The 25,925-nt window shown below is 40.1% G+C and overlaps 1 protein-coding gene across 8 annotated transcripts in view; it reads left to right on the forward strand.

The window, feature by feature from the left end:
- MCCC1 (methylcrotonoyl-CoA carboxylase 1) overlaps positions 1-25,925 on the forward strand; it is an 85,322-nt gene that overhangs the window by 34,550 nt on the left and 24,847 nt on the right. For 5 of the 8 annotated variants that reach the window (XM_030931612.1, XM_030931620.1, XM_030931610.1 and 2 more), the window contains 4 exons: positions 8,948-9,059; positions 13,816-13,897; positions 20,501-20,712; positions 24,582-24,765. In XM_030931612.1, the coding sequence (XP_030787472.1) occupies positions 8,948-9,059; positions 13,816-13,897; positions 20,501-20,712; positions 24,582-24,765 (590 nt within the window). The remainder of the gene's footprint in view (positions 1-8,947; positions 9,060-13,815; positions 13,898-20,500; positions 20,713-24,581; positions 24,766-25,925) is intronic. The other 3 variants (XM_010366228.2, XM_010366227.1, XM_010366226.2) reach the window with 1 other exon arrangement.

Raw genomic sequence — 25,925 nt, forward strand, 5'->3', positions numbered from 1 at the left:
AATAATAATAAAAATCTCCTTTTGAAGAGGATCAAAACAAAATAATTGTCTATGGATGGCAAAAAGTTTTAGGACAGCCACAGTTAAAAACACAATTGAAAAAGAAATTTGGTTACCTCTGTTACATACAATGGTTTTATGTAACAATTATACTGATAAGGTGCACTAAGTCATATCAGAATTATAGGAGTTTCCCATTATTTTGGAACACATACTAATAACATATTTATACAAATATAGCCCGAGGAAAGCTAAACACTGTTTCATATTTGACACTGCTTCCTGTATGACTTTTATGCCAGATTTCACCTTTACATAACTGTACTATTAATGTTAAACCCAATTTTCAATAAAACCTATAGACATATCTACCCAATTTTCATGTTTGACCATAAAGTGAGGTTCTCATAAACCTTTTATAACTCTTTACAAATTTTTGTTAAAGAGCAGATTAGTGCTCTAAGAAAAATCTGTTGTGCTTTTATTCCAATGTTCAATTTACAGAAAACCTGAATACCCCTTTAACTTTAGACAATATGTTCACACACACAATTTCTTTTACAAAGATTAATTTTTTACAAACCTTCCACAACTTGCTTAAACCTTAAGCTTTATCTTATCTAACTTAAAACAATCCTTGAACTTTTTAATCTAGACAAAAAAAATCCACATTCCTATGCCTTCTTATAATCTTTTACCAAAAACGCATTTCACTTTCTATACACACCTTACGTGTAGAATTGTTTCAATTTCTCAAAAATTACTTAAATCACGTAAACTAAAAGACATTATACTTTTTGCTTTTCTGACAAAATAATTGATAAAAGCACTTATTTTTAAACCAGTTAATCAAAGCTCTTTCATATTACACACACAACACATGTAAATACACAGACAAACAGAAGAACAGGACTCATTCCCTAAACCAGGAATTAACCCTGAACCCGGGCCACCATTGTGAAAAGACAAAGCTGGGCCACATGGTCACATGGTCAAGCTCCCAAGGACATACAAGACGAGGGAAACCTCATCCAGTTTTTTTCCCAGGGACCTGCAGCAAAGTTTATAACTCACTAGTTTGCTGGGCCATCTTAAACAGTGGGCTTGTGGGGTTCTAAGCCTGTGTTTTATCCTAAGGTACCCATCTCTATGACAGAACAATACAGAAAGACACACAAAGCACACCAGATTCACTACAGTTTAAGACTAGCCTCACAAATCCTTTTTTTATTAATCAAAACTTTACAGAAGAGATAAACAGTGATTTTTGCCATTCATTCAATAAGTTTGCACAGAAAGAGAAAGGGAAGGGAAGGAAGAAAAGCATTGCTTTGTGGCAGGACGGGGAAGGCAAGGTGCTCAGAGAGGCCAGAGAAAGACCCACCCATTGCAACTGACACTAAATCAAAAGTTCAGGTGGCCATTTGTCAGTTAAGAAGGGATCTTTTCTAGCAGTTCCTTCAGCTCTCAAGTTTCTCCTTTTGGGGAGGTAAAAGCTCCCCATATCCCACCATCCTGTACATGCCTAATCCTGTCACCCACCACCATCAGCAAAGAGTGCAAGGCAGATTAATTCAAACAGAATAGCAGTTAACATCCGTAGTGCCAAACCAATTCTTAGCCAAGAGGGATTTTACTGAGAGGAGCCTCTAACCCCCTAAATCTTAGGAAGGAATCTAACCTTCCTAAGTTGGGCTTCAAACCCAAGTTCAGTCAAGCATCCTTGCCTTTTATTGAGAGGGGCCTTTAACCCACTGTGTCTTAGGAGAGACTTTAACTCCACTAAGTTGGGCCTGTAACCCAATCCCATTCTTTACCCAGGTATATGCACCCCACTTACCCACAGTTGGCCAATCAGTGCTGCAGTCTTTGGGTTGGAGGGTCTCCTCAGTGTCATCCCTTCTGTGGTTCATCAGAAAGACGTTACCAGACCCCAGTACTTACCCAAAGTTAGCCTTTGGGTCAGGATTTCCTTAGTATTGTTCCTTCTGTGGTCACCAGAAAGATGTTACCAGACAGGGGTCCTGATCCAGACCCCAAGAGAGGATTCTTGGCTCTCACACAAGAAAGAATTCAGGGCGAGTTCATACAGTAAAGTGAAAGCAAGTTTATTAAGAAAGTAAAGGAATAAAGAATGGCTACTCCCTAGAGAGAATAGCCTCTAGTAATAACATTTAAATATCCTGATAATCATACTGTGTGTTCTTTATGTCCTGCTAAATAATTACCTGTTGAACTAATGCAGTGCCAGAAGATTGTCAAAATGGTGCTGATAACTGAGAAGAGTCATTATATTTCACAAATCTTTTCAAAACTGTTTAATACATCTTAAAGACTGGGATAAGAAACCACCTTTAAAGTATACTATTTTGAAAGAAAAAACAGAAATCAGATTTCTTCCTCAGTTCATGTATAATACATATTCTAGATGGATTAAAAATGTAAATAGGGGCCAGGCACGGTGGCTCACGCCTGTAATCACAGTACTTCGGGAGGCCAAGGTGGGCGGATCACGAGGTCAGGAGATCAAGACCATCTTGGCTAACACAGTGAAACCCCATCTCTACTAAAAATACAAAAAATTAGCGAGGTGTGGTGTTGGGCGCGTGTAGTCCCAGATACTCGGGAGGCTGAGGCAGGAGAATGGCATGAACCCAGAAGGTGGAGCTTGCAGCGAGCCAGGATCACACCACTGCACTACAGCCTGGTCGACAGAGCAAGACTCCGTCTTTTTTTTTTTTTTTTTTTTTTGAGATGGAGTCTTGCTCTGTCGCCCAGGTTGGAGTGCAGTGGCCGGATCTCAGCTCACTGCAAGCTCCGCCTCCCGGGTTCACGCCATTCTCCTGCCTCAGCCTCCCAAGTAGCTGGGACTACAGGCGCCGCCACCTCGCCCGGCTAGTTTTTGTATTTTTTAGTAGAGACGGGGTTTCACCGTGTTCACCAGGATGGTCTCGAACTCCTGACCTCGTGATCCGCCCGTCTCGGCCTCCCAAAGTGCTGGGATTACAGGCTTGAGCCACCGCGCCCGGCCCAAGACTCCGTCTTAAAAAAAAAAAAAAGTAAATATGAAAATGAAAATGTTAAGACTCTTAGAAAATATCAAGGCGCTCATGATAGGACTTAGCTGCATCTGTCTGTCTCTTTGGCCATACTCTGGCAGTGGCTGAATTAGGGCAGCTGGGATTTGATGCACTGCCTTGTTCTCAGACACTAGTTCTAGACGCTGTGCTCCAGAAACTCTAAGTTAGATAAAGCTGCACAGAAAAGGGTCAATCAGAAAAAGGTAAATAAGACTGATAAAATAACTGCAGAAATCTTAACAGAACACAGATCTTCATTGAACTTCCCTTATAAGCAGCCAAAGGAAAAGTGTTTCCAACTTCTAAGACCTCAGACAAGGCTGACCACAATGGCTCATGCCTGTAATCCCAGCACTTTGGGAGGCCAAGGAGGGCGGATTACCTGAGCTCAGGAGTTCGAGACCAGCCTGGGCAACATGGTGAAACCCCGTCTCTACTGAAATACAAAAAATTAGCCAGGCGTGGTGGGTCACGCCTGAAATCCCAGCACTTTGGGAGGCCGAGGCGGGCGGATCACGAGGTCAGGAGATCGAGTGAGACCACCTGGATAACACGGTGAAACCCCGTCTCTGCTAAAAATACAAAAAGTTAGCTGGGCGTGGTGGTGCGTGCCTGTAGTCCCAGCTACTTGGAGGCTGAGGCAGGAGAATGGCGTGAACCCGGGGGCCGGAGCTTGCAGTGAGCCGAGATCGCGCCACTGCACTCCAGCCTGGGCGTGGGAGCGAGACTCCGTCTCAAAAAAAATAAAAAATAAAAATAAAAAAATTAGCCAGGCATGGCGGCATGCGCTTGTAGTCCCAGCTACTCGGGAGGCTGAGGCAGGAGAATCGCTTGAACCTGGAAGGTGGAGGTTGCAGTGAGCCGAGATCGCACCATTACACTCTAGCCTGGGTAACAGAGCGAGACTCCATCTCAAAAACAAACAAACAAAAAAAAAAAACAAAACTCAGGCAAGAATTGCTCTGTGCTCTTGATGTGGTCCTCACACATTCCCTTCATAACCTGGAATCCCTACTGTAGTGTTTCCTTTTACCTGGAGCAGCTAAAAGATGAGGGAGAGTCAGAAGTGGTATGTGTTAGTCTGTTCTCATGCTGTTAATAAAGACATACCTGTGACTGGGTAATTTATTAAAGGAAAGAGGTTTAATGGACTCACAGTTCCACATGGCTGGGGAGGCCTCACAATCATGGCAGGAGGCAAAGGAGGAGCAAAGGCATGTCTTACGTGACAGCAAGCAAGGGAGGCTGTGCAGGGAAACTACCCTTTATAAAACCGTCAGACCTTGTGAGACTTACTATCACGAGAACAACATGGGAAAAACCTACCCCCATGATTCATTTACCTCCCACCGGGTCCCACCCACCACACATGGGGATTATGGGGAGCTACAATTCAAGAGGAGATTTGTGTGTGGGGACACAGCCAAACCATATCATGGTAGAATTTTACAACTGGAATTAGAAAAACAAACATTTCAGCTCTAATATGTAAAGAGCTTGAAAGTCATCAGTCACATCTAAAAAGCAAGAAAGAGGCTAACCAAAATGAAAGTCCATGGCTTTAGAACCATCAGAGAATTGAGGCCATGGGACAAGCCTTCACTCTAAAATCTGGACAAGCATGCAAGTACAGTGAGTCACAGCCAGATCAGTTTACCTGGAGCAGAAGCTGCTGGAGCCCTAACACTTACGTGGGAATTTTGAAAAATGGCTGAGGCTAAGTGTGGGCCAGTGTGCAAGTGAGAAACTCCTTGGGACCCAGCCCTAGAGGAACCTCTCACTTTCATGGGGTTTGCCTCCAAGAACCTCATCAGCTTCCCACAGAAAATCCAAGAAGAAAACAAAATCCCTCATGTTTTACAGCAGTGAGAAGGGAAAAGTAACCAATCTGAAAGAGATCCAGAGCATTCTATTCTCCATAACAAAAGAAATCGTAACTCCAAGGGAGATGTTGCCAGAGCCTTTTTTGTTCAGGGGGAAGGTAGTTAGCCAACCACAGCCCCCTTTAGCCTTCCCATTTTACCTAAGGGGAGGGAAAAAAAAAAAAAAAAACTTAAGAAACACTTCACAGCACAAACACAGAACCACTAAAAGACTTGAGATTTAATCATAAGTTTATAGAATGCTTTCCCTACCCCACACCCCACTACCAGGTTGCAGTGGTCTAAATGTTTGTATCCCTCCAAAATTTGCATGTTGAAACCTAACCCCCATCCCCAAGGTATTAGGAGGTGGGGACTTTGGCGGGTGATTAGGTCCTGAGTGTTCTGCCCTGATGAATGGAATTAGTTCCCCCAATAAAAGAGCTTGAGGAACCTATTTGCCCCTTCCCTCTTCCTCCATGTGAGGACACAGCAACATGATGCCATCTATGAGGAACGGACCCTCACCAGACACTGAATCTGCCAGTACCTTGATCTTGGATTTCTCAGCCTAAAAACTGTAAGAAATAATTTTCTGTTGTTTATAAGTTACACAATTTAAGGTATTCTGTCATAGCAGTACAAAAAGACTAAGACACATGTCTTCAAGACTCCCATATAGTAACAATGGATTACAAATGGAGGAGCTGTAACTATGTAAGAAGGAGTTCTTAGGGAAACCAGAGACACTGGTATTAAAAACAAAACACAACAAGGACACTAGAGGAAACGGAAACATCTGGCACCTACAGCTACTGCAGACATTAAACACAGCCTATTTTCTAGCCAGATTACCCTAAGGCCTCACTTTAAAAGACTGTTTACCTCAGATCCTATTACCTAATACATCATGTTCTACTTTTAGCAATTACAAAACATGCTAAAAGGCAAGGGAAAAAATGGACTGAAACAAAGTAAGCAATACTAGACGGATATGATACAATTTTAGGAATTATCAGATAAGGAATTTAAAGTAACTGATTAATATATTAAAAGCTGTAATGGAACAAGTAGACAACATGCAAGAACATGCATAATGCAGGCAGAGAGATGGGAACACTGAAAATGAATCAAAAGAAAATGCTAGAAATAAAAAACACTATAATAGAAATGAAGAATGCCTTTGTTGGGCTCATCAGTGGATTAGACACAGCTACAAAAAGAATCAGTGATCCTGAACATAGGTAAATAGAACTTTCCCAAACGGAAATGCAAGGAGAAACAAAAATGAAAGAAAAAAGGACAGAATGTCCAAGAACTCTGGGACAATTTAAAAGGATGTAACACCTTATTTGAATACCACAAGAATTAGCAGCAGGAGAGATATTTAAAGTAGTAATGGCCAAGAATTTTCCAAAATTAGTGACAGATGCAAAACTAGAGAACCAGGAAGCTTAGAGGACACCAAGAAGAATAAATACCAAGATATATACACCTATGCACATCATCTTCAAATGCAGGAAAAGAAAGACAAATAGAAAATACTGAAAGAAACCACAAGGAAGGACAATACTAGAGGAATAAAGGTAAGAAATCTTACCAGAAACCATGCAAGAACAGAGTGGAGTGACATATAAAGTGTTCAGAGAAAAACAACTAAGCTAGTCTTCTGTATCCAATGAAATTATGCTTGAAGTATGAAGGGGCAATAAAGACTTTCTTAGACAAACAGAAATTAAGACAATTTGTCACCAGTAGACCTGCCTTGCAGGACATATTATTAGATGTTCGTTAGAGTGAAATAAAATGTTTTTGGTCAGAAACTTGGAGCGACATAAAGAATAGAAAAGAATTAGAGAAGGAATAGGTGGAAGTAAAATATTTTCCTGTTCTAACATAGGAATATTTTCCTATTCTGAATGGATTTAACAGATAACAGTTTGTTCAAAATAATGGCAACAATGTATTTGATGATTACATAGCTTATGGATAAAGAGGAAAAGTCAATAAGGCAAGAAATCCGAAAAGAAAAAATCAGCTCCAAGAATTTTATTAAGAGAATGTATTGGACAGGTTAGAAAATTCAAAACGGGAACATTCAGAAAAGTTGATAAGAAGATAAATTCTTTTTATTTTTGAGACAGAGTTTTACTCTGTCACCCAGACTGGAGTGCAATGGCACAATTTCGGCCCTCTGCAGCCTCTGCTTCCCAGGTTCAGGTGATTCTCATTCCTCAGCCTCCTGATTAGCTGGGATTACAGGTGTGCACTACCACACCTGGCTAATTTTTGTATTTTTATTAGAGACAGGATTTCACCATGTTGCCCAGCTGGTCTCGAACTCCTGGCCTCAGGTGATCTGCCCGCCTTGGCTTCCCAAAGTGCTGGAACTAGAAGTGTGCATCAACCGTGCCCAGCAAGAAGAGAAATTCTTTGAAGTGGTTAAATAACATACTTCATGAAGTAAACGAGAATAGAAATGACCTATTGTACTGAAGCAATACATTTATACGACTTCCTGGCCTTTTTTTTTGGCCTCTTCTGTGTTTGACAGTTTTTATTTTAAAAAATCAACAGGATAACGTATTTGCTGATCACCCCTGTATTATGATGGTGAATAGGTGAAGTGAACTACAGTGTGACCATATCACAAATCTACCGAGAAGAATGCTTTCATGTTCACCAAATAGACCATATTAGCCTTCTTTCCACAAAGGTTATGTGCATTCACTCTTAATATGATTTATCATAATTTTACTATTTTATAATCAACATGTGAATACCTTTGTTGGTTGTTGTTGTTTTTTTCCTTAGAGATGGGGTCTGACTTTATCAGCCAGGCTGGAATGCAGTGGCACAATCGTAGCTCACTGCCGCCTTGAATTCCTGGGCTTGAGGAATCCTCCCGCCTGAGCCTCCTGAGTGGCTAGGACTACAGGCATGTACCACTATGCCTGGCTAATTTATTTAAAAAAAATTTTTTTTAAGAAACAGTCTCACTATGTTGCCCACGCTGGTCTTGAACTCCTGGGTTCAAGCAGTCCTCCTGCCTCGGCCTCCCAAAGTGCTGGGATTTATAAGTGTGAGGCACTGTGCCCGGCCCTTTTTTGGGTTTTATTATGATTTATTATTAGTATATTTCTAAGATACTAATGGTCCATATTAATGTAATATATTTAACTTTTCTGGATGAGCCATTTTAATTTCAGTCTTCTATTTTCATAAAATTTAACTGTAAGAGTTGCTTAAAAGCAAAAGGTCACAACAATTGTTCATTGGTCTTTTGACAATATATGAAGTGACTATAATTTGTAATATTAATGTAGTCAAATTTATCAGTCTTTTCTTTGACAGTTTGTTCTTTTTGTTATGTATCCGTACTTTAGTCTCTATTTTCTGTCTTTTAAAAATATTTATTCATTCATTTATTCATTCTCCTTCAGGTTGGAAAAATGTCTTTTATTATTTGCCATTTTATGTAGTGAGATTTTTTTCTCTTTAACATTCATCCTGCAAATGGTAATGTTTTCACTGAGTTTTACAAGATTATAGTTTCTTTGTTTTGACAGGGTCTCTCACTCTGTCACCCACGTTGGAGTGCCGTGGCACCATCTCAGCTTACTGCAGCCACAACCTTCTGGGCTCAAATGATCCTCCCACCGCAGCCTCCTGAGTAGCTGAGACTGCAGGCATGTGCTACCATGCCTGGCTAGTTTTTTTGTAGAGATTGGGGTTTCACCATGTTGCCCAGGCTCATCTTGAACTCCTGGGCTCAAGCATTCTGCCTACCTTGGCACCCGAAATGCTGGGATTACAGGCGTAAGCCATCTCATTTGGCCTGTGGTTCTAAGTCTATAACCTCTAATTTGAGGTCAAAATATCAGATCTTACTTAAATAAAATAAAAGTGGAGAAATCCTGGTGATTGTACCTAACAGTTTAGCTTAACGAATGTGATATTTATCACCCCTAATAAATATATTAACATGTGTTTGCTTTTATATAGGCATGTAGAAGTCCAGGTGTTTGGTGACCACCATGGCAATGCTGTGTACTTGTTTGAAAGAGACTGTAGTGTGCAGAGACGACATCAGAAGATCATTGAGGAGGCCCCAGCGGTAAGTACCTTGGAAAGAAATTTCTAAGCTTCTCTATAATGTGAATCTTACTCTGATTTTCACATCAGAAGTCTGCGAATCTGGTGTCTCTGACCCCTCAAACTCCTGCTGGACAGCTGTTTCCTAATAGCAGTGTAATGAAAAGACCTCCTGCGGTATTGGGGATGAGGAGGAGATTGGTGTTCTGGGGGTAGACACAACAGGGCCATGTTCCTTCTGGATAAAATATGGGAAAATCTACTCTGATTCACCTATCTGATTTACAGTGAAAAGCTGTATAGTGAGGTTTCAGTGCACATTTTAAATTGTAATGAACGGCTGGGTGCGGTGGCTCACGCCTGTATTCCCAGCACTTCGGGAGGCCAAGGTGGGTGGATCACCTGAGGTCGGGAGTTGAAGACCAGCTAGACCCACATGGAGAAACCCCCATCTCTACTAAAAATACAAAATTAGCCAGGTTTGGTGGCATGTGCCTATAATCCCAGCTACTCGTGAAGGCTGAGGCAGGAGAATTGCTTGAACCTGGGAGGCGGAGGTTGCGGTGAGCCAAGATCAAGCCATTGCACTCCAGCCTGGGTAACGAGCAAAACTCCGTCTCAAAAAAAAAAAAAAAATACGGAAAATCATAATGAACTAGAATTAATTACTGCAATAGAATGGTCTGATTAATTGAATGTATTTTTTGTGGAGAAGGCTTTTTTAATTACCATTTCATATGTTCCCAAAATATGTGAGAGATTTTCCTGCCTTATTGGTTATATTATAGAGATGAGAGGGTCTCTCATTTGGCAGCGCTTGCTCGCTTAATATTATTTGTTTACATCTCTTTGAACCTTACCCCTGATTGGTTGAGGTGGTTACCTGGGTCAAAGCCTGCAACTAGGACTACCTATTTTTAGATTTACATTTCTGTGGAGATTGCTACTGCCAAGGGTTCTTGTTCAATGTTATATAGATGTTTTTTTCAATATATATTTATTTCCAAAAAGTCAGGGATCAGAGGTTTCTGGTTAATCAGTACATTATTCTTATACCATGTTCAAATTTTAATTTATGTTGCAGAATATATTAACTTCTGTTGTAGAATATATTATACCATTATATATTATACCAGAATATGTTATGCCATGAATATTAACATATTAAATGTCAATAGAAATTGCAGTAAAGCCTTATTTTCAAGTGGTGATTGCTTAAATTTGTATAGCACTGTTTTTAAAAAGTTAAAAACTTTGTTTACTTCTTGACATATATTTCTTTTTATGTACCTTTCTTATTAACTTGGAATCTCAAGATTTCCCATTATTTTAAGATAATCATTAGGCACATCACTCAGATTGCTTATCATCCTGAAACAAAATAAGGACTGTTGAAAGTTAACCATATTGATACATATAGTTTTGTTTTGTTTTTTTGAGACAAAGTCTGGCTTTGTCATCCAGGCTGGAGTGCAGTGGCGTGATCATAGCTTATTGCAGTCTCCAACTCCTGGGCCCAAGCTGTCCTCCCCTCAGCCTCCAGAGTACTTGGGACTACAAGCGCATGCCACCATGCCTGGCTATTTTTTTTTTTAATTTATTGTAGAGATGGGGTCTTACTGTGTTGACCATGCTGGTCTCAAACTTCTGGCTTCAAGTGATCCTTTAACCTCAGCCTCCCAAGCACTTGGATTACAGGCCCGAGCCACTGTGCTCAGCCTGAAACATATAATTTTAAGTGGACATATAGTTATGAAAGCTGTCATGTAGATACAATGGACAAAGATATGTAATTATGCTGAGTAATATCTGCAATGCATAGAAATTAGTAGCAGAATCATTAAACTTTGGTATATTGACAGTTAAACTAGCATAGGACAGTTCTTGATGAAGTGTATAATATTAGCTTTTTATCCTTTTTTTTTTTTTTTTTTTTGAGACGGAGTTTTGCTCTGTCACCCAGGCTGGAGTGCAGTGGCGCTATCTCAGCTCACTGTATCCTCCGCCTCGTGGGTTTAAGAAATTCTCTGCCTCAGCCTCCCAAGTAGCTGGGATTACAGGCACCCACGACCACACTTGGCTAATTTTTGTTTTGTATTTTTTAATAGAGACAGGGTTTCACCATCTTGGCCAGGCTGATCTTGAACTCCTAACCTCATGATCAACCCACCTTGACCTCCCAAAGTGCTGGGATTACAGGCGTGAGCCACCACACCCGGCCAACTTTTTATCCTTTTTAATGCAGAATTTGATACATAGAAATATAATACAGTCATGCATTGCTTAACAGTGGGAATACATTCTGAGAAATACGTCCTTAGGTTATTTTGTAATTGTGTGAACATCATAGAGTGTATTTAAACCTAAATAGCAAAGCCTACCACACACCTAGGCTGCTGGTAGAGCCCATTGCTCCTAGGTTGCAAACCTATACGGCATGTTACTGAACTGAATACTGTAGGCAGTTGTAACACAGTGGTAAGTATTTGTGTATGTAAACATATATAGACATAGAAAAGGTACAGTAAAAATACAGTTAAAAAGATTATTAAAATGATACACCTGTATGGAATACTTACCATGAATGGAGCCTGCAAGATTTTCAGTTGCTCTGGGTGGGACAGTGAGTGAATGTGAAGACCTAGTACATCACTGTACACTTGGTAAACACTGTACACTTACACTCAATTAAATTTATAAAAAATATTTGATAAATTAGCCTTAACTTACTGTAACTTTTTTACTTTATAAACTTTCAAATTTTTTTTCACTTTTTGACTCTTTTTTAATAATACTTAGCTTAAAACACAAACACATTATACAGACATACAAAAATATTTTTTCTTGGCTAGATATGGTGGCTCATACCTGTAATCCCAGGGCTTTAGGAGACAAAGACGGGTGGGTCACTTGAGGTCAGGAGTTCGAGACCAGCCTGGCCAACATACTGAAACCCTGTCTTTACTAAAAATATAAGAATTATCTGGGTGTGGTGGCAGGCACCTGTAATCCCAGCTACTCAGGAGGCTGAAACAGAATTGCTTTAAAAAACCCAGGAGGCAGAGGTTACAATGAGCCAAGATCATACCACTGCACTCCAGCCTGGGCAACAGAGTGAGACTCCATCTCCAAAAAAAAAAAAAAAAATTATTTATAGCCTTATTCTATAACCTTTTTTCTGCTATTTATTTATTTATTTATTTATTTATTTATTTTGAGACAGAGTCTCACTCTGTAGCCTAGGCTGGAGTGCAGTGGTGCAGTCTTGACTCAGTACAGCCTCTGCCTCCTGGGTTCAAGTGATTCTCCTGCCTCAGCCTCCGGAATAGCTGGGACTACTGGCACTGGCCATCACACCCGGCTAATTTTTGTATTTTTAGTAGATATGGGGTTTCACTATGTTGGCCAGGCTGGTCTCGAACTCTTGACGTCATGATCCGCCCACCTCAGCCTCCCAAAGTGCTGGGATTACAGGCGTAAGCCACTGCACCCGGCCCCTATTTTTAAATTTTTAAATTAAATTAAATTAAATTATTTCAAGACAGGGTCTTGCTGTGTCACCCAGGCTGGATGGAGTGCAGTGGCACAAACATGGCTCACTAGACCCCTGACATCTTGGGCTCAAATGATCCTCCCACCTCAGCCTCCTGAGTGACTGAAACTATAGGTGTGTGCTATCATGCCTGGCCAATTTTTTTTTATTTTTGTAGAGACGGGGGCTCACCATGTTGCTCTATGGTTTGATTCTCGCCTGGCTGTTATCATTCTCCTGGGCTCAAGTGCTTCACCCATCTCGGCCTCCCAAAATGTTGGGATTACAGGGGTGAGCCACCACACCTGGCCTGTTTTAACTTTTTAAACTTTTCTATTAAAAATGAAGATACAATCACACCCATTAGACCTAAACAGAGTCAGGATCATCAGTGTCACTTTCTTTTCTCCACATCTTGTCCCACTAAAAGTTTTCAGGGTCAATAACATCTTTGGAGCTGTCATATTCTATGATAACAATGCCGCCTTCTGAAATACTTCCTGAAGGACCTGCCTGAGGCTGTTTTGCAGATGACTTTTTTTTTTTTTCAGTAAAAGGGATACACTTTAAAGTAACTATTAAAATTGTATAGTATAGTAAATTAAAAAAAAAAAAGTAGTTGTATTATCAGGTATTATATGCAGCACATCATTGTATTATACTTTTTTTTTTTTTTTGAGACGGAATCTCACTCTGTCACCCAGGCTGGAGTGCAGTGGTGCGATCTCGGCTCACTGCAAGCTCCACCTCCTGGGTTCACATCATTCTCCTGCCTCAGCCTCCCAAGTAGCTGGGACTACAGGCGCCCGCCACCACACCCAGCTAATTTTCTTTGTATTTTTAGTAGAGACAGGGTTTCACTGTGTTAGCCAGGATGGTCTGGATCTCCTGACCTTGTGATCTGCCTGCCTCAGCCTCCCAAAGTTCTGGAATTATAGGCGTGAGCCACCGTGGCCGGCTGATTGTGCTATACTTTTGTATACTGGCAGTGAAGTCGTTTTGTTTACACCAGCCTCACCACAAAACACATGAGTAATGACTGTGCTGTGATGTTATGGCAGCTACAGTGTCACTAGGTGATAGGGATTTTTCAGCTCCATTATAATCTTATGGGACAACTGTTGTATGTGTGATCTGTTGTTGACTGAGAAACGTCATTACGTGGCACCTGACTGAATTGAATTTTAATGGAATTTCTAGTAAGGCAAGCTACTAATGGAGATTTATTTAAATATCTTTTTCATAGCCTGGTATTAAACCTGAAGTAAGAAAAAAGCTGGGAGAAGCTGCAGTCAGAGCTGCTAAAGCTGTAAATTATGTTGGAGCAGGTATGTTAAGATTTGCTTCTAATAGAAGAGACGTTAACAGTGATTAATTTATGTTTTAGAAGGCAAGAGAAACACAAGTTTTAAATCAGTCGCTTTCAAGCTGTTTTGACCATATTCACAGTAAGAAATACATTTTATATTGAGACCTGGTATGTACACATAAATGTTTATTTTTACATACATATATATTTGAAACAAACGTTTCATTAAACAGTACCTGTCTTAATTATATGAGTTTTGGTATTTTGTATTCTATTTTAAAATCACTAGATTGATTTTTTTTACTTCTTTATAGTTAATAAACTTTATTTTTTAGAGGAGTTTTAAGCCTACAGCAAAATTGAGCAAAAAGTACAGAGAATTCCCATATACCCCCGTCCCCCGCCGACACTCCCCAACACACAAGCTCCCACAGTATCAGCATCCCTGTACCAGAGTGGTAACGTTTGTTAAAGTCAGTGTCCCTACAGTGACACATCATTATCACCCAAGTCTGTAGTTGACATTAGGGCTCACTCTTGGTGTTGTACATTCTGTGAGTTTTGACAAATGTGTAATGATATGTATCCACCATTGTACTATGGTATAGAATAGTTTCAGTGCCCTAAACATCCTCTGTGCTCTATTCATCCCTCCATTCCCCCTAAACCCCAGCAGCCATTCATGTTTTTACTGCCTCCATAGTTTTGCCTTTTCAAGAATGTCATATAGCTGGAATCCTACAGTATTTAGCCTTTTCAGATTGGCTTCTTTATAATGTGCATTTAAGTTTCCTCCATGTCTTTTCACGGCTTGATAGTTCATTTCTTTTTTATGCTGAATAATATTTTGTTGTCTCGATGTCCCAGAGTTTATTATCCATTCAGCTACTGAAGGACATGTTGGTTGCTTCCAAGTTTTGGCAATTATGAGTAAAGCTGCTATAAATGCCCTGGAAACAAACAGGCTTTTGTATGGACATAATTTTTTAGTTTATTTGCGTGAATACTAAGGAGTGTGCTACTGGGTCATATGGTGAGAGAATGTTTAGTTTTGGAAGAAACTGACAAACTCTCTTCTAGAGTGACTGTACTATTTTGCATTCCTACCAGCTACAAAAGAGATTTCCTGTTGCTCCAAATCCTCAACAGCTTTTGGTGATGTCAGTGTTTTGGATTCGGGTCATTTGGTATCTCATTGTTTTAATTTGCATTTCGCTAATGACATACAATATTGAACATATTTTCATATGCATACTTGCCATCTGTATATCTTCTTTAATAAAGTGTCTGTTCAGGTCTTTCACCCATGTTTTAATCAGGTTGTTTGTTTTTCTATTGTTGAGTTTTAAGAGTTCTTTGTATAATTTGAATAACAGTTATTTATCAGATGTGCCTTTTCAAACCTGTCCATCTGAGGCTTGTCTTCACTTCTCTTGACTTTCCCTTTCTTTTTTTTCTTTTTTTTTGAGAGAGTCTCACTCTGTCTCCCAGGCTGGAGTGTAGTGGCGCGATCTCGGCTCGCTGCAACCTCTGCCTCCCAGGTTCAAGCTATTCTCCTATCCCAGCCCCCCAAGTAGCTGGGATTACGGGCATGCACCATCACACACCCAGCTACTTTTTTGCATTTTAGGTAGAGACGGGGTTTCAACACGTTAGCCAGGCTGATCTTGAACTCTTGACCTCAGGTAATTCACCCCCCTTGGCCTCCCAAAGTGCTGGGATTACAGGCATGAGCCACCACACCCGGCTGACTTTCCTTTTCACAGAGCAGAAGTTTTAAGTTTTAATGAAGTCCAGCATATCAATTATTTGTAGATCATGCCTTTGGTGTTGTATATAAAAAGTCATCACCATATTCAGGCTTGTCTAGGTTATATTATACTCGGCTGGCCTTGTGCTCTTTTGGAAGGTTATTAATTATTGATTCAATCTCTTTAATAAACATAGCTATTCAGATTATTTCTCTTTATAGAGACAGGGTCTCATTATATTGCCCAGGCTGGTCTTAGACTCTTGGCCTCAAGAGATCCTCCTGCCTTAGCCTCCCAAAGTGCTGGGATTACAGGCATGAGCCACTATGCCTGGCCAATCCTCACTGCAACTATCACTTCCTGAACTCAAGCGGTCTTCCCACCTCAGCCTCCCAAGTAGCTGGGACTACAGGCATGTGCCACAACACTCAGCTAATTTTTAAACTTTTAGTAGAGACAGGATCCCCCTATATTGCCAAAGGTGGTCTCAGACCCCTGAGCTCAAGCATTCCTCCCACCTTGGCCTCCCAAAGTGTTGGGATTGCACACATGAGCTGCTGCACCTGGCCCTAGGTTCTCTCTTTCTTGTATGAGTTTTGACAGATTGTGTCTTTGAAGGAATCAGTTCATTTCATCTAGGTTATCACATTTGTGGGCATAGAATTATTCGTATTTCTTTATTATCATTTTAATGTCCATGGGATCTATAGTGATAGCCCTCTTTTTGTTCCATTACTAGCAATTTGTGTTTTCTCTCTTCTTTTTTTCTTGGTTAACCTGGCTAAAGGTTACTATGTTTTTGTTTTGTTTTGTTTTTGAAACAGAGTCTCACTCTGTCACCAGGCTAGAGTGCAGTGGCAAGATCTTGGCTCACTCCAACCTCCACCCACTGGGTTCAAGTGATTCTCCTGCCTCAGCCTCCTGAGTAGCTGGGAATACAGGCACGCACCACCACACCCAGCTCAGTTTTTGTATTTTTAGTAGAAACGGGGTTTCACCATCTTGGCCAGGATGGTCTTGATCTCTTGACCTCGTGATCTGCCTGCCGCAGCCAAGGTTATTGATTTTATTGATCTTTTCAAGGAACCGGTTTGGGTTTTGGTGATTTTTTTCTATTGATTTTCCATTTTCAATTTCATTAATTTTTGCTTTAATTTTTATTATTTCTTCTGCCTACTTTGGATTTAATTTGCTGTTCTCATTAATTAAAATATAAGCTTAGATTATCAATTTTGGTATTTTCTTCTTTTCTAATATATACATTCAATGCTATAAATTTCCCACTATGCACTGCTTTTGATACATTCTTCAAATTTTGAAAGTTGTATTTTTATTTAATTCAAAATATTTTAAATTTTTTCTTGAGATTTCTTTATTGATTCAGGTGTCATTTAGAAGTGTGTTGTTTAATATCCAAATATCTTAGGATTTTCCGGATATCCTTCTGTTAGTGATTTCTAGTTTAATTCTGTTAGGTTCTGAGAGCAGACACTGTATGTATTACTATTCTTTTAAATTTGTTAAGACGTGGTTTATGTTCCAAAATGTGGTCTATCCTAGTGAATATTCCTTTCTAGTTTGAGAATGTGTTCTGCTGTTGTTGGATGAAATAGTCTATAGATGACAGTTGTATCCAGTTGATTTTGATGGTGCTGTTGAGTTCAACTATGTCCTTACTGATTTTCTGCCTGCTGGATCATCCATATTTATTTAATAACAGATAGGTGTTAAAGTCTCCAACTATAATAGTGAATTAATCTATTTCTCCTTACAATTCTTTTTTGCCACATATATTTTATGCTCTGTTGCTAGGTACATGCATGTTAAAAATTGTTATGTCTACCCCTTTATCATTGTTTAATGCCCCTCATCCCTGATAACTTTTCCTGCTCTGAAATTTGCTCTAAAATTAAGATGGCTACTCCCACTCTCTTTGGTGTTAGCATATTCTATCTTTCTCTGTTTTTACTTTAAATCTACAAGTCTTTATATTTAAAGTGGATTTCTTGTAGATAACATATATTTGTCTGTTGCTTTTTTATCTACTCGAACAACCTCTGTCCTTAAATTGGTATATTCAGACATCAACATTTAAAGTGATTGTTAATATACTTTGATTAATATTTACCATATTTATTATTGTTTTCTGTTTATTCCCCTTTTTCCTATTTTTATCTTTCAGACTTTTTCTGCCTTTCATGGTTTCAATTGAGCATCTTATATGATCCAATTTCCTCTCCTGTTTTAGCATATCAAGTATGGTCATATGCTGCATAACACCATTTTGTTCAGTATAACAGTGGTTCCATAAGATTGAAATGCAGCTGAAAAATTCCTGTCTAGTGACATTGTGGCCACTGTAACATCACAGTACAATGCATTACTTTTTTTAGGTTTAGATATCTTTAGATATACAAATACCACTGTGTTACAGTTGCCTACAGTATGCAGTAACATGTTGTTACTGTTTCAAATATTACTTCCGTTCCTTCCTTTCTTCTCCTTCTGGTATTCTCATTCTGTGTAGTTATACCTTTTGTAGTTGGCTTACAGTGCTAGGTATTGTTCTGTTTAAGGTTTTTTTCTCATTGTTTTTCAGAATTGGAAGTTTCTGTTGTCATATCCTCAAGTTCAGAGGTTCTTTCCCCTGCCATACCCAATGTGCTAATGAGCCCCCCCAAAGCATGTTTCATTTCTATTAGGGTTATGGTTTGTTTTTGTTTTTTTTCAATTCTAGCATTTCCTTTTTATTCTTTCTTAGAATTTTCACCTCTCTGCTTACATTGTCCATCTGTTCTTGCATATTGTCTACTTTTTTCATTAAAGCCCTTGGCCTGTTAATCACAGTTTAGAATTTCTGTGTCTGATAATTCTAACATTCCTGCCATACCTGATGCTTCTTCAGTCTCTTCGAACTGTGTTTTTTGCCTTTTAGTATGCCTTGTAATTTTTTGTTGAAAGATGGACATGGTGTACTGGGTAAAGAGAATTTTGCTAAACAGGCCTTTTGTAATGTGATAAGGCTGGAGGGGGCGTGTTCTACTGTGCCATGATTGGATGTCAGTCTTGCTGAGCCTCTGTGCCCCTGGTGTGTGAACTTCACCAGCACTTCCTGGTATGTTTTTGTTTTGTTCTCCTCCACCCCTTAGATTGGACAGGATGTCTGGCAAAGGCTGGGGTTGGGTATTTCTCCTCCCCCAGTGAGGTTAGGCTCTGATAAGATCCCAGTCGTTTAAGCTCTGATAAAATAGTTTTTCTCAAGGGCAAACCTTGAATATTTTGGTGTGTTTCAAACTGGTTTCATTTCCCTTCTTCTGATGCTGGAAGCATGGGAGGATTTTTCTCTGATATTCACTGTGAAGCCCTGGCAGAGCTCTTGGAGGTAAAACTCACAGAAGTGTGGGGTCCTCCTGTAACTGGGTCACCTTGGAGTTTTTAACTCTCCGAGTTGTCCACACTGAGCTGCCAGGAATTTGTCAATTACAGCTCAGGCTTATCCTCATGGCATCTCTGTATCTGCCTGTCAGTTGTCTGTCTCTCTGGTTCTGTGGACAAGCAGCTTGCCCTGTGACTTGATTTCTCTGACAAATTTAAGAATTGTTGATTTTCACCTTGTTCAGCTTTTTACTTGATAGGACAGAGTGGCAACTTCTAAGCTCCTTGATGCCAGATCAGATGCCAAAAGTCTTCAAATTGATTTTAAGCTGGGCACAGTGGCTCACACCTGTAATCCTAGCACTTTGGGAGGCCAAGGCAGGCGGATCACTTGAGGTCAGGAGTTCGAGACCAGCCTGGCCAACATGGTGAAACCTCATCTCTACTAAAAATACAAAAAATTAGCCGGACATAGTGGTGTGCGCCTATGTTCCCATCTACAGGGAGGGTGAGGTGGAAGAATTGCTTGAACCCGGGAGGCAGAGGTTGCAGTGAGCCGAGATTGCGCCATTGCACCCCAGCCTGGGTGACAGAGTGAGATTCCGTCTTAAAAAAAAAAAAAATTGATTTTAAAATCCACTAATGGGTTGTGACCACACTTTTAAAAACAATTTTACATTGTATTCACTTTAAGCTAAGAGAAAAACCACACAAACACAGAAACACAGAAGACTAAAAACTATATGATTTCATTTATATAAAATTCTAGAAAAACTATAGTGACAGAAAGCAGATTGGTGGTTTCCTGGATCCCAGGGTTTAGTGAAGGGACTGATTCCAAATGGGAACAAGGGAACTTTTTTTATGATGGAAATGTTCTATAGTTTCATTGTGGTTCTATGATTGTATTCAATTGCTAAATCACACACCTACACTTACAGTAGTTACAGTTTGTTGTCTAAAATTAAACCTTAATAAAGTTAGGGGAAATTTTTTAGAGCTTAATAGAATGCCAATAGATATTAACATAAGGTTTAGTTGCCAAACAATCTTTCAATGGGTTACCAGCCAAAGGACTTTAAAAGGAAATTCCTCGGAGCCCACAATCATGGAAAAAAAGTTTTCTTTTTCTCCATGGGGTTAGGGTGAGATGGGATGTCATGCTATGAGGCTCCCAGGATCTTGGTGCTCTGAGGCAGTAACATGTGGTCCACCCTTGTTCTCACTGTTACAGCAGCTGAAACAGATTCATAATTTGGGCTTACCATTTGCTGACAACCCCGAATATACCTTTCCGTTGCCAAATTTCATACAGCTCTCTATTTTTGACTAAGACTCATGCTGCTGCAAATGCGAGATGTTTTCTTCATGAAATGCAAAGTGTTACCATTGAATGAAGCCAGCAGTAAAACTTGATGTGATTCATCATGGGAGATTTTGGTTTGCTACTGATTGATTATACACTATTGAATATGACCATTGTTTTTATCTTTTAGGGACTGTGGAGTTTATTATGGACTCGAAACATAATTTCTATTTCATGGAGATGAATACAAGGCTGCAAGTGGAACATCCTGTTACTGAGATGATCACAGGAACTGACTTGGTGGAGTGGCAGCTTAGAGTGCGAATATTTTTTCTATTAAAGATCAGCCTTGGCTGGGTGCGGTGTCTTACGCCTGTAGTCCCAACACTTTGGCAGGCCAAGGCAGGTGAATCACCTGAGGTCAGAAGTTCAAGACCAGCCTGGCCAGCATGGTGAAACCCTGTCTCTACTAAAAATACAAAATTAGCTGGGCGTGGTGCTGGGTGCCTGTAGTCGCTGGTACTCAGGAGGCTGAGGCAGGAGAATCGCTTGAGCTGGGGAGGCAGAGGTTGCAGTGAGCCGAGATCACACTGCTACATTCCAGCCTGGGCAACGGAGCGAGACTCCATCTTAACAAAAGAAAAGAAAAAATAATCAGTCTTGATGGGAGGGAGGCGAGGGTTGAAAAACTACCTAAATGGTACCATGTTCACTGTTTGAGTGATGGGTGCACCAGAAGCCCAAACCCCAGCATTATGCAAAATACCCTTGTAGCAAATGTTCACGTGTTCCACCTGAATCTGTAATTTACAAAATACCAAAAACAACAACAGTCTTGAGAATAGGTTACTACCTTTTGACCTCCTAAAGCAGGTGTCATTTTGGACAGGATTCAGTTCTTGGTGGTTGAGATGAGAACAGGAAGATGGGACGTAAAAAGTGAAGCCACATTTGATGCTGTAGCTTTTTTTTTTGGTACATTAAGGACTCAGATTCATTTCCCCTTAGGCATGGGCAGCCAGCAGGTGAGATTCTGTCACAGAGGCTTGTTCACAACCACATCACCTCAAAGGAAAAGCCTCATGGTCTACCTAAAGCCTCAGCATTCTGGACCAGGCCATCATTCGATTTTAAGAGGCAGGGCAGATGCTAGACAAGATGAAATGAGCTAAGGCAGAGTTGGGAATGAAGAGCCAAGGAGATGGTCTAGAATGATCCAAGTAAAGTGCGGATTTATGGCTGTTACTGGCCCATGAGCAAATGTTCATTCAGAGTAATTGTTTGGAAACTTACAAAGCATTTTGGCATTGCTGTGACACCTCTACTGTATTTTTCAAACACGTAAGGTTATAACTGTTCTTTTACTGTGGATAGTTTGAGAAGCACTGGTATAAACCAGAATTCCACAAAACATACTTCTCAAATATTAATAATAGCTTAGTCTGTTTTTGTTCTCGTAAGAACAACAGATTTTACTTTAGCCTTCTTTTTCTTAACATGAAAAAATTTGTTAAGTAATACAGACATTCCTGATATCTGTAGGATTCTTGGTTCCTTATATATCCTGAATCTAAATTGTTTTCTTCATGGTGTGATGCTAAAGTCTTGATTGTTTTGATAATTTTATCTTTTCAGAACTTCAGTACATAATAATATAATACTCCTTTTGTTGGTTCCTTGGGGGTGATTGGTGTTTTTAATTGAGCCAAAGGGTTCTTCTGGGGCTCTATATCCTAGGGCACTAATGAAAACCAGGCACAGCAAGCTAGTAAGTTTTAGTGAGTGTCAAGAAAAACTGTAGTGGCTTTGGAAACTTCTGGAAAGAGTGTTTATATTTCCAGAATTCAAGGAAAAGGAGGATAATTTTTCTGAAGCAGTAAATCAAGAGAGTTTAGACTTCGGAAATCATAAGAGAAAAAAAGATTTCTAAGGATGAAGGAAGGAGAAAGCTTTTGGGCATTAGGGAAACCAACAGACATTTATTTTTTGTAAGAGCTTGTCAAGGCTCTTCAGAAAGAGAAGCCAGCTTTTATCATCTGGGGAGGGACACTAGAACTCAGGGAAGCTGCTGGACCTGGTTTATACAGTTCAAGGCATTTGGCATCTGGCCTTTAAACAGAGGTAAAACAAAGGGGCTCACCATTTGGTGAGTCAAGAGTCCAAGCTTGAGGACCTGCCTGTGTAGTCAAGCCTTCCTAGAACAAGGGTTGAACAGTGACTGATGTGAGTGTCCTGGGTTCAGGCTACAGATACAGATAGTTAAAAGTGTTCAGGGGGCCGGGCGCGGTGCCTCATGCCTGTAATCCCAGCACTTTGGGAGGCCGAGGCGGGCGGATCACAAGGTCAGGAGATCAAGACCACGGTGAAACCCCGTCTCTACTAAAAATACAAAAACTTAGCCGGGCGGGGTGGCGGGCGCCTGTAGTCCCAGCTACTAGGGAGGCTGAGGCAGGAGAATGGCGTGAACCCAGGAGGCGGAGCTTGCAGTGAGCCGAGATCGCGCCACTGCACTCCAGCCTGGCGGACAGAGTGAGACTCTGTCTCAAAAAAAAAAAAAAAAAAAACAGTGTTCAGGGAAAGCTGGTGAAAATGTCAAGGTTAGGGTTTCCAGAGAGCCAATGTCAGCCTGAGAGAACTCAAATGGCACTATCTCCAAAGACCCAGAGGCGCTCAAGTGGATGCCAAGCTTGGAGGAAAATGGACAGGCAAAGACAAGTCAAGGTGAACATAAGAGACGGAGTTTTGCTCTTTTTGCCCAGGCTGGAGTGCAGTGGTGTGATCTCAGCTCACTGCAACCTCCACCTCCAGGTTCAAGCGATTCTCCTGCCTCAGCCTCCTGTGTAGCTGGGATTACAGGTGTGCACCACTATGCCCAGCTAATTTGTGTGTTTTTAGTAGAGACGGGGTTTTACCATGTTGGCCAGGCTGGTCTTGAACTACTGACCTCAGGTGATCTGCCTACCTCAGCCTCCCAAACTGCTAGGATTACAGGCATGAGCCACTGCTCCTGGCCCAGAATTCTTTATTAAAATATTAAAGAATTTGTTCCAAGTCTATTGTGAACAGTGCTGCAATAAACATACGTGTGCATGCATCTTTTTAGTAGAATGATTTATAATCCTTTGGGTATATACCCAGTAATGGGATTGCTGGGTCAAATGGTATTTTTGGTTCTAGATCCTAAGGATGGAATGATAATAGGTAACATAATGCTTACTGTATGCCAGACACTTTTCTCTGAAGCATGGAAGGCTTAAGAAACTTGTCTACATGACAAAGTAAGTATAGAGACAAAATTTGAACCTAGGCAATCTGGCTGCAGAACCTGAGGTATTTTCAAAATATACTGCCATAAAGGCATTTAACTTAGTTCCGTTTCCTTTCATTCTTAACTGCTGTGCATCCTGATCTTTCATATTTACAGATTCAGAAAAATGAAACTTTTGCCTCTGTTTTATACTTAACTGGTGTAGTTCAATGTCATGCTAAGTTACCTAGAGTCTTTTTTCCTGTATCTAGATTGCTTTTTTAGGTTGTCATTTTCTCATCTTGGAAAACAACTTGAGAGTAAATAGAGAAAAGTGCAGTGTGTCCTCCAATAGCCATTTCCAGTTTATACTAGTTAATTGAAGAGAGTGATTTGTTGTATTGGTACATAGTAGCCAAAATAGTAATAATTATAGTAACAAGAAACCATAGTGATCACCCTGTTTGTAATCTGGTATCATGCAGTACACATCAACATAACAAAATTGAAAAACCGTAATTTTCCCCTTTCTGTTTTGCTTTATCACCCACTTGCTGATGAAGATTACAGCATAGGATGACAACGCCAGCCACACTTTTTGCTTGGCTGTGAATCTAGTCGTAAACACTAATAATGTACTATTTTTAAAAAAAATTGATTTGGGAATTGAGTGCTAATGTTTTAAATGAAAACTGAGAGTATGTTGCCAGTAAGAAATTTTGGTTTTGATTATATTGAACAAACACTGATTTTTATATTTGTAAGTTAGCCATCACTTTGCCTGCTTTCGCCATTTAAAAACTCTGATGCCCAAATGATAGACTATTGCCAAGCTGCGTCTGTTTTTTAATTTATTTTTGTTTTGCCCAATACTCAAATGAGTAGACAAAATAATAGTTTTTATTTGGCTGCATTGCAAAACCTAAATGTACGTTTTACCTAGAAAAAAAGCAAGACCATTGATCTACTAAGTCTGGTAGCCGCTATGTGGTAGATTTCATAAGAAACACTATTCTGTTACCAGATTGCAGCAGGAGAGAAGATTCCTTTGAGCCAGGAAGAAATAACTCTGCAGGGCCATGCCTTCGAAGCTAGAATATATGCAGAAGATCCTAGCAATAACTTCATGCCTGGGGCTGGCCCATTAGTGCACCTCTCTACCCCTCGAGCAGATCCTTCCATCAGGATTGAAACTGGAGTACGGCAAGGTAAAGTCAAAGAAAATGAAAAGTCTCACTCAATTTTTAAGTTTTTAGTACATTATTATTTTTGGACAAATTCTGATCCCTGAGTCTTACGGAACTGTCTAGCATATTTTAAAATAAAGAATTTAAGTGATTTCTCAGTAACCATTACTTTTTCCCTCTGGAATTGTTATTTTTAAAGAATAGTTAGTGTTTTTAAACAGTGAACTCCTTTTCTTTGAAATTCAGCAGTACTTGGTCAAACCTAACCAGGAAATATTTTGTGCATACTGTTTTTGACCTTGCGTCATTACAAAACTGATTTAAGATGACTGATATCTGCTGTGCACAAGGCAGACTGCCTTCAAGGTACATAAAGTATAAGTTGGAGAATTAATACATAAACTTAGTATAAGCTAAACAATAATAAAAAAATTACAGTAAAGAAACAGTGGAAGAGCTATCACAGTTCAGCATATGATTAATAAGAGTGGTCATAACTAGTGATTATTTAGGACTTCCTACTTACAGGCACTGCTCTAGGTGATTTTTCTACATGTGTTCCTTTCACCATGAGAACTACCCTGTGAGTAGGCATTATTATCGTCCCTGTTTTCTAGATGAGGAAACTGGAGCACAGAAGAGTTAAGTGACTTGTCCAAGGTCATCCTTGGAGCCAAGATTCAGACCCAGACAGTCTGGCTCCAGAGTCAGTACTCTGAGCCTCCATGGTCTCCTATCATCTTAATTTCAGTTGCTGGAATAAGTTATACAGTGATAGGATATAGCAATTTTCAGGGGTAAGAAGTCACGCTAGACTGATATAATCAGGACAGATTTTTTTTGTTTGTTTTTGTTTTTGTTTTTGAGATGGTCTCACTCTGTGCCCAGGCTGGAGTACAGTGGTATGATCTCGGCTCATTACAACCTTTATCTCCCTGACTTAAGCGATTCTCAGGCCTCAGCCTCCCGAGTAGCTGGGATTACAGGTGTATACCACCATGCCTGGCTAATTTTTTTTTTGTTTTTTGTATTTTTAGTAGAGACAGATTTTCACCATGTTGGCTAGGCTGGTCTCAAACTCCTAGCCTCAAGTGATCTGCCTACCTCGGCCTCTCAAGGTGCTGGGATTACAGGGGTGAACCACTGTGCCTGGCCAGGACAAGTTTTTAAATGGATGTCTG

Source organism: Rhinopithecus roxellana, chromosome 1 (genome assembly GCF_007565055.1).
Source record: "Rhinopithecus roxellana isolate Shanxi Qingling chromosome 1, ASM756505v1, whole genome shotgun sequence".
NCBI lineage: Eukaryota > Metazoa > Chordata > Mammalia > Primates > Cercopithecidae > Rhinopithecus > Rhinopithecus roxellana.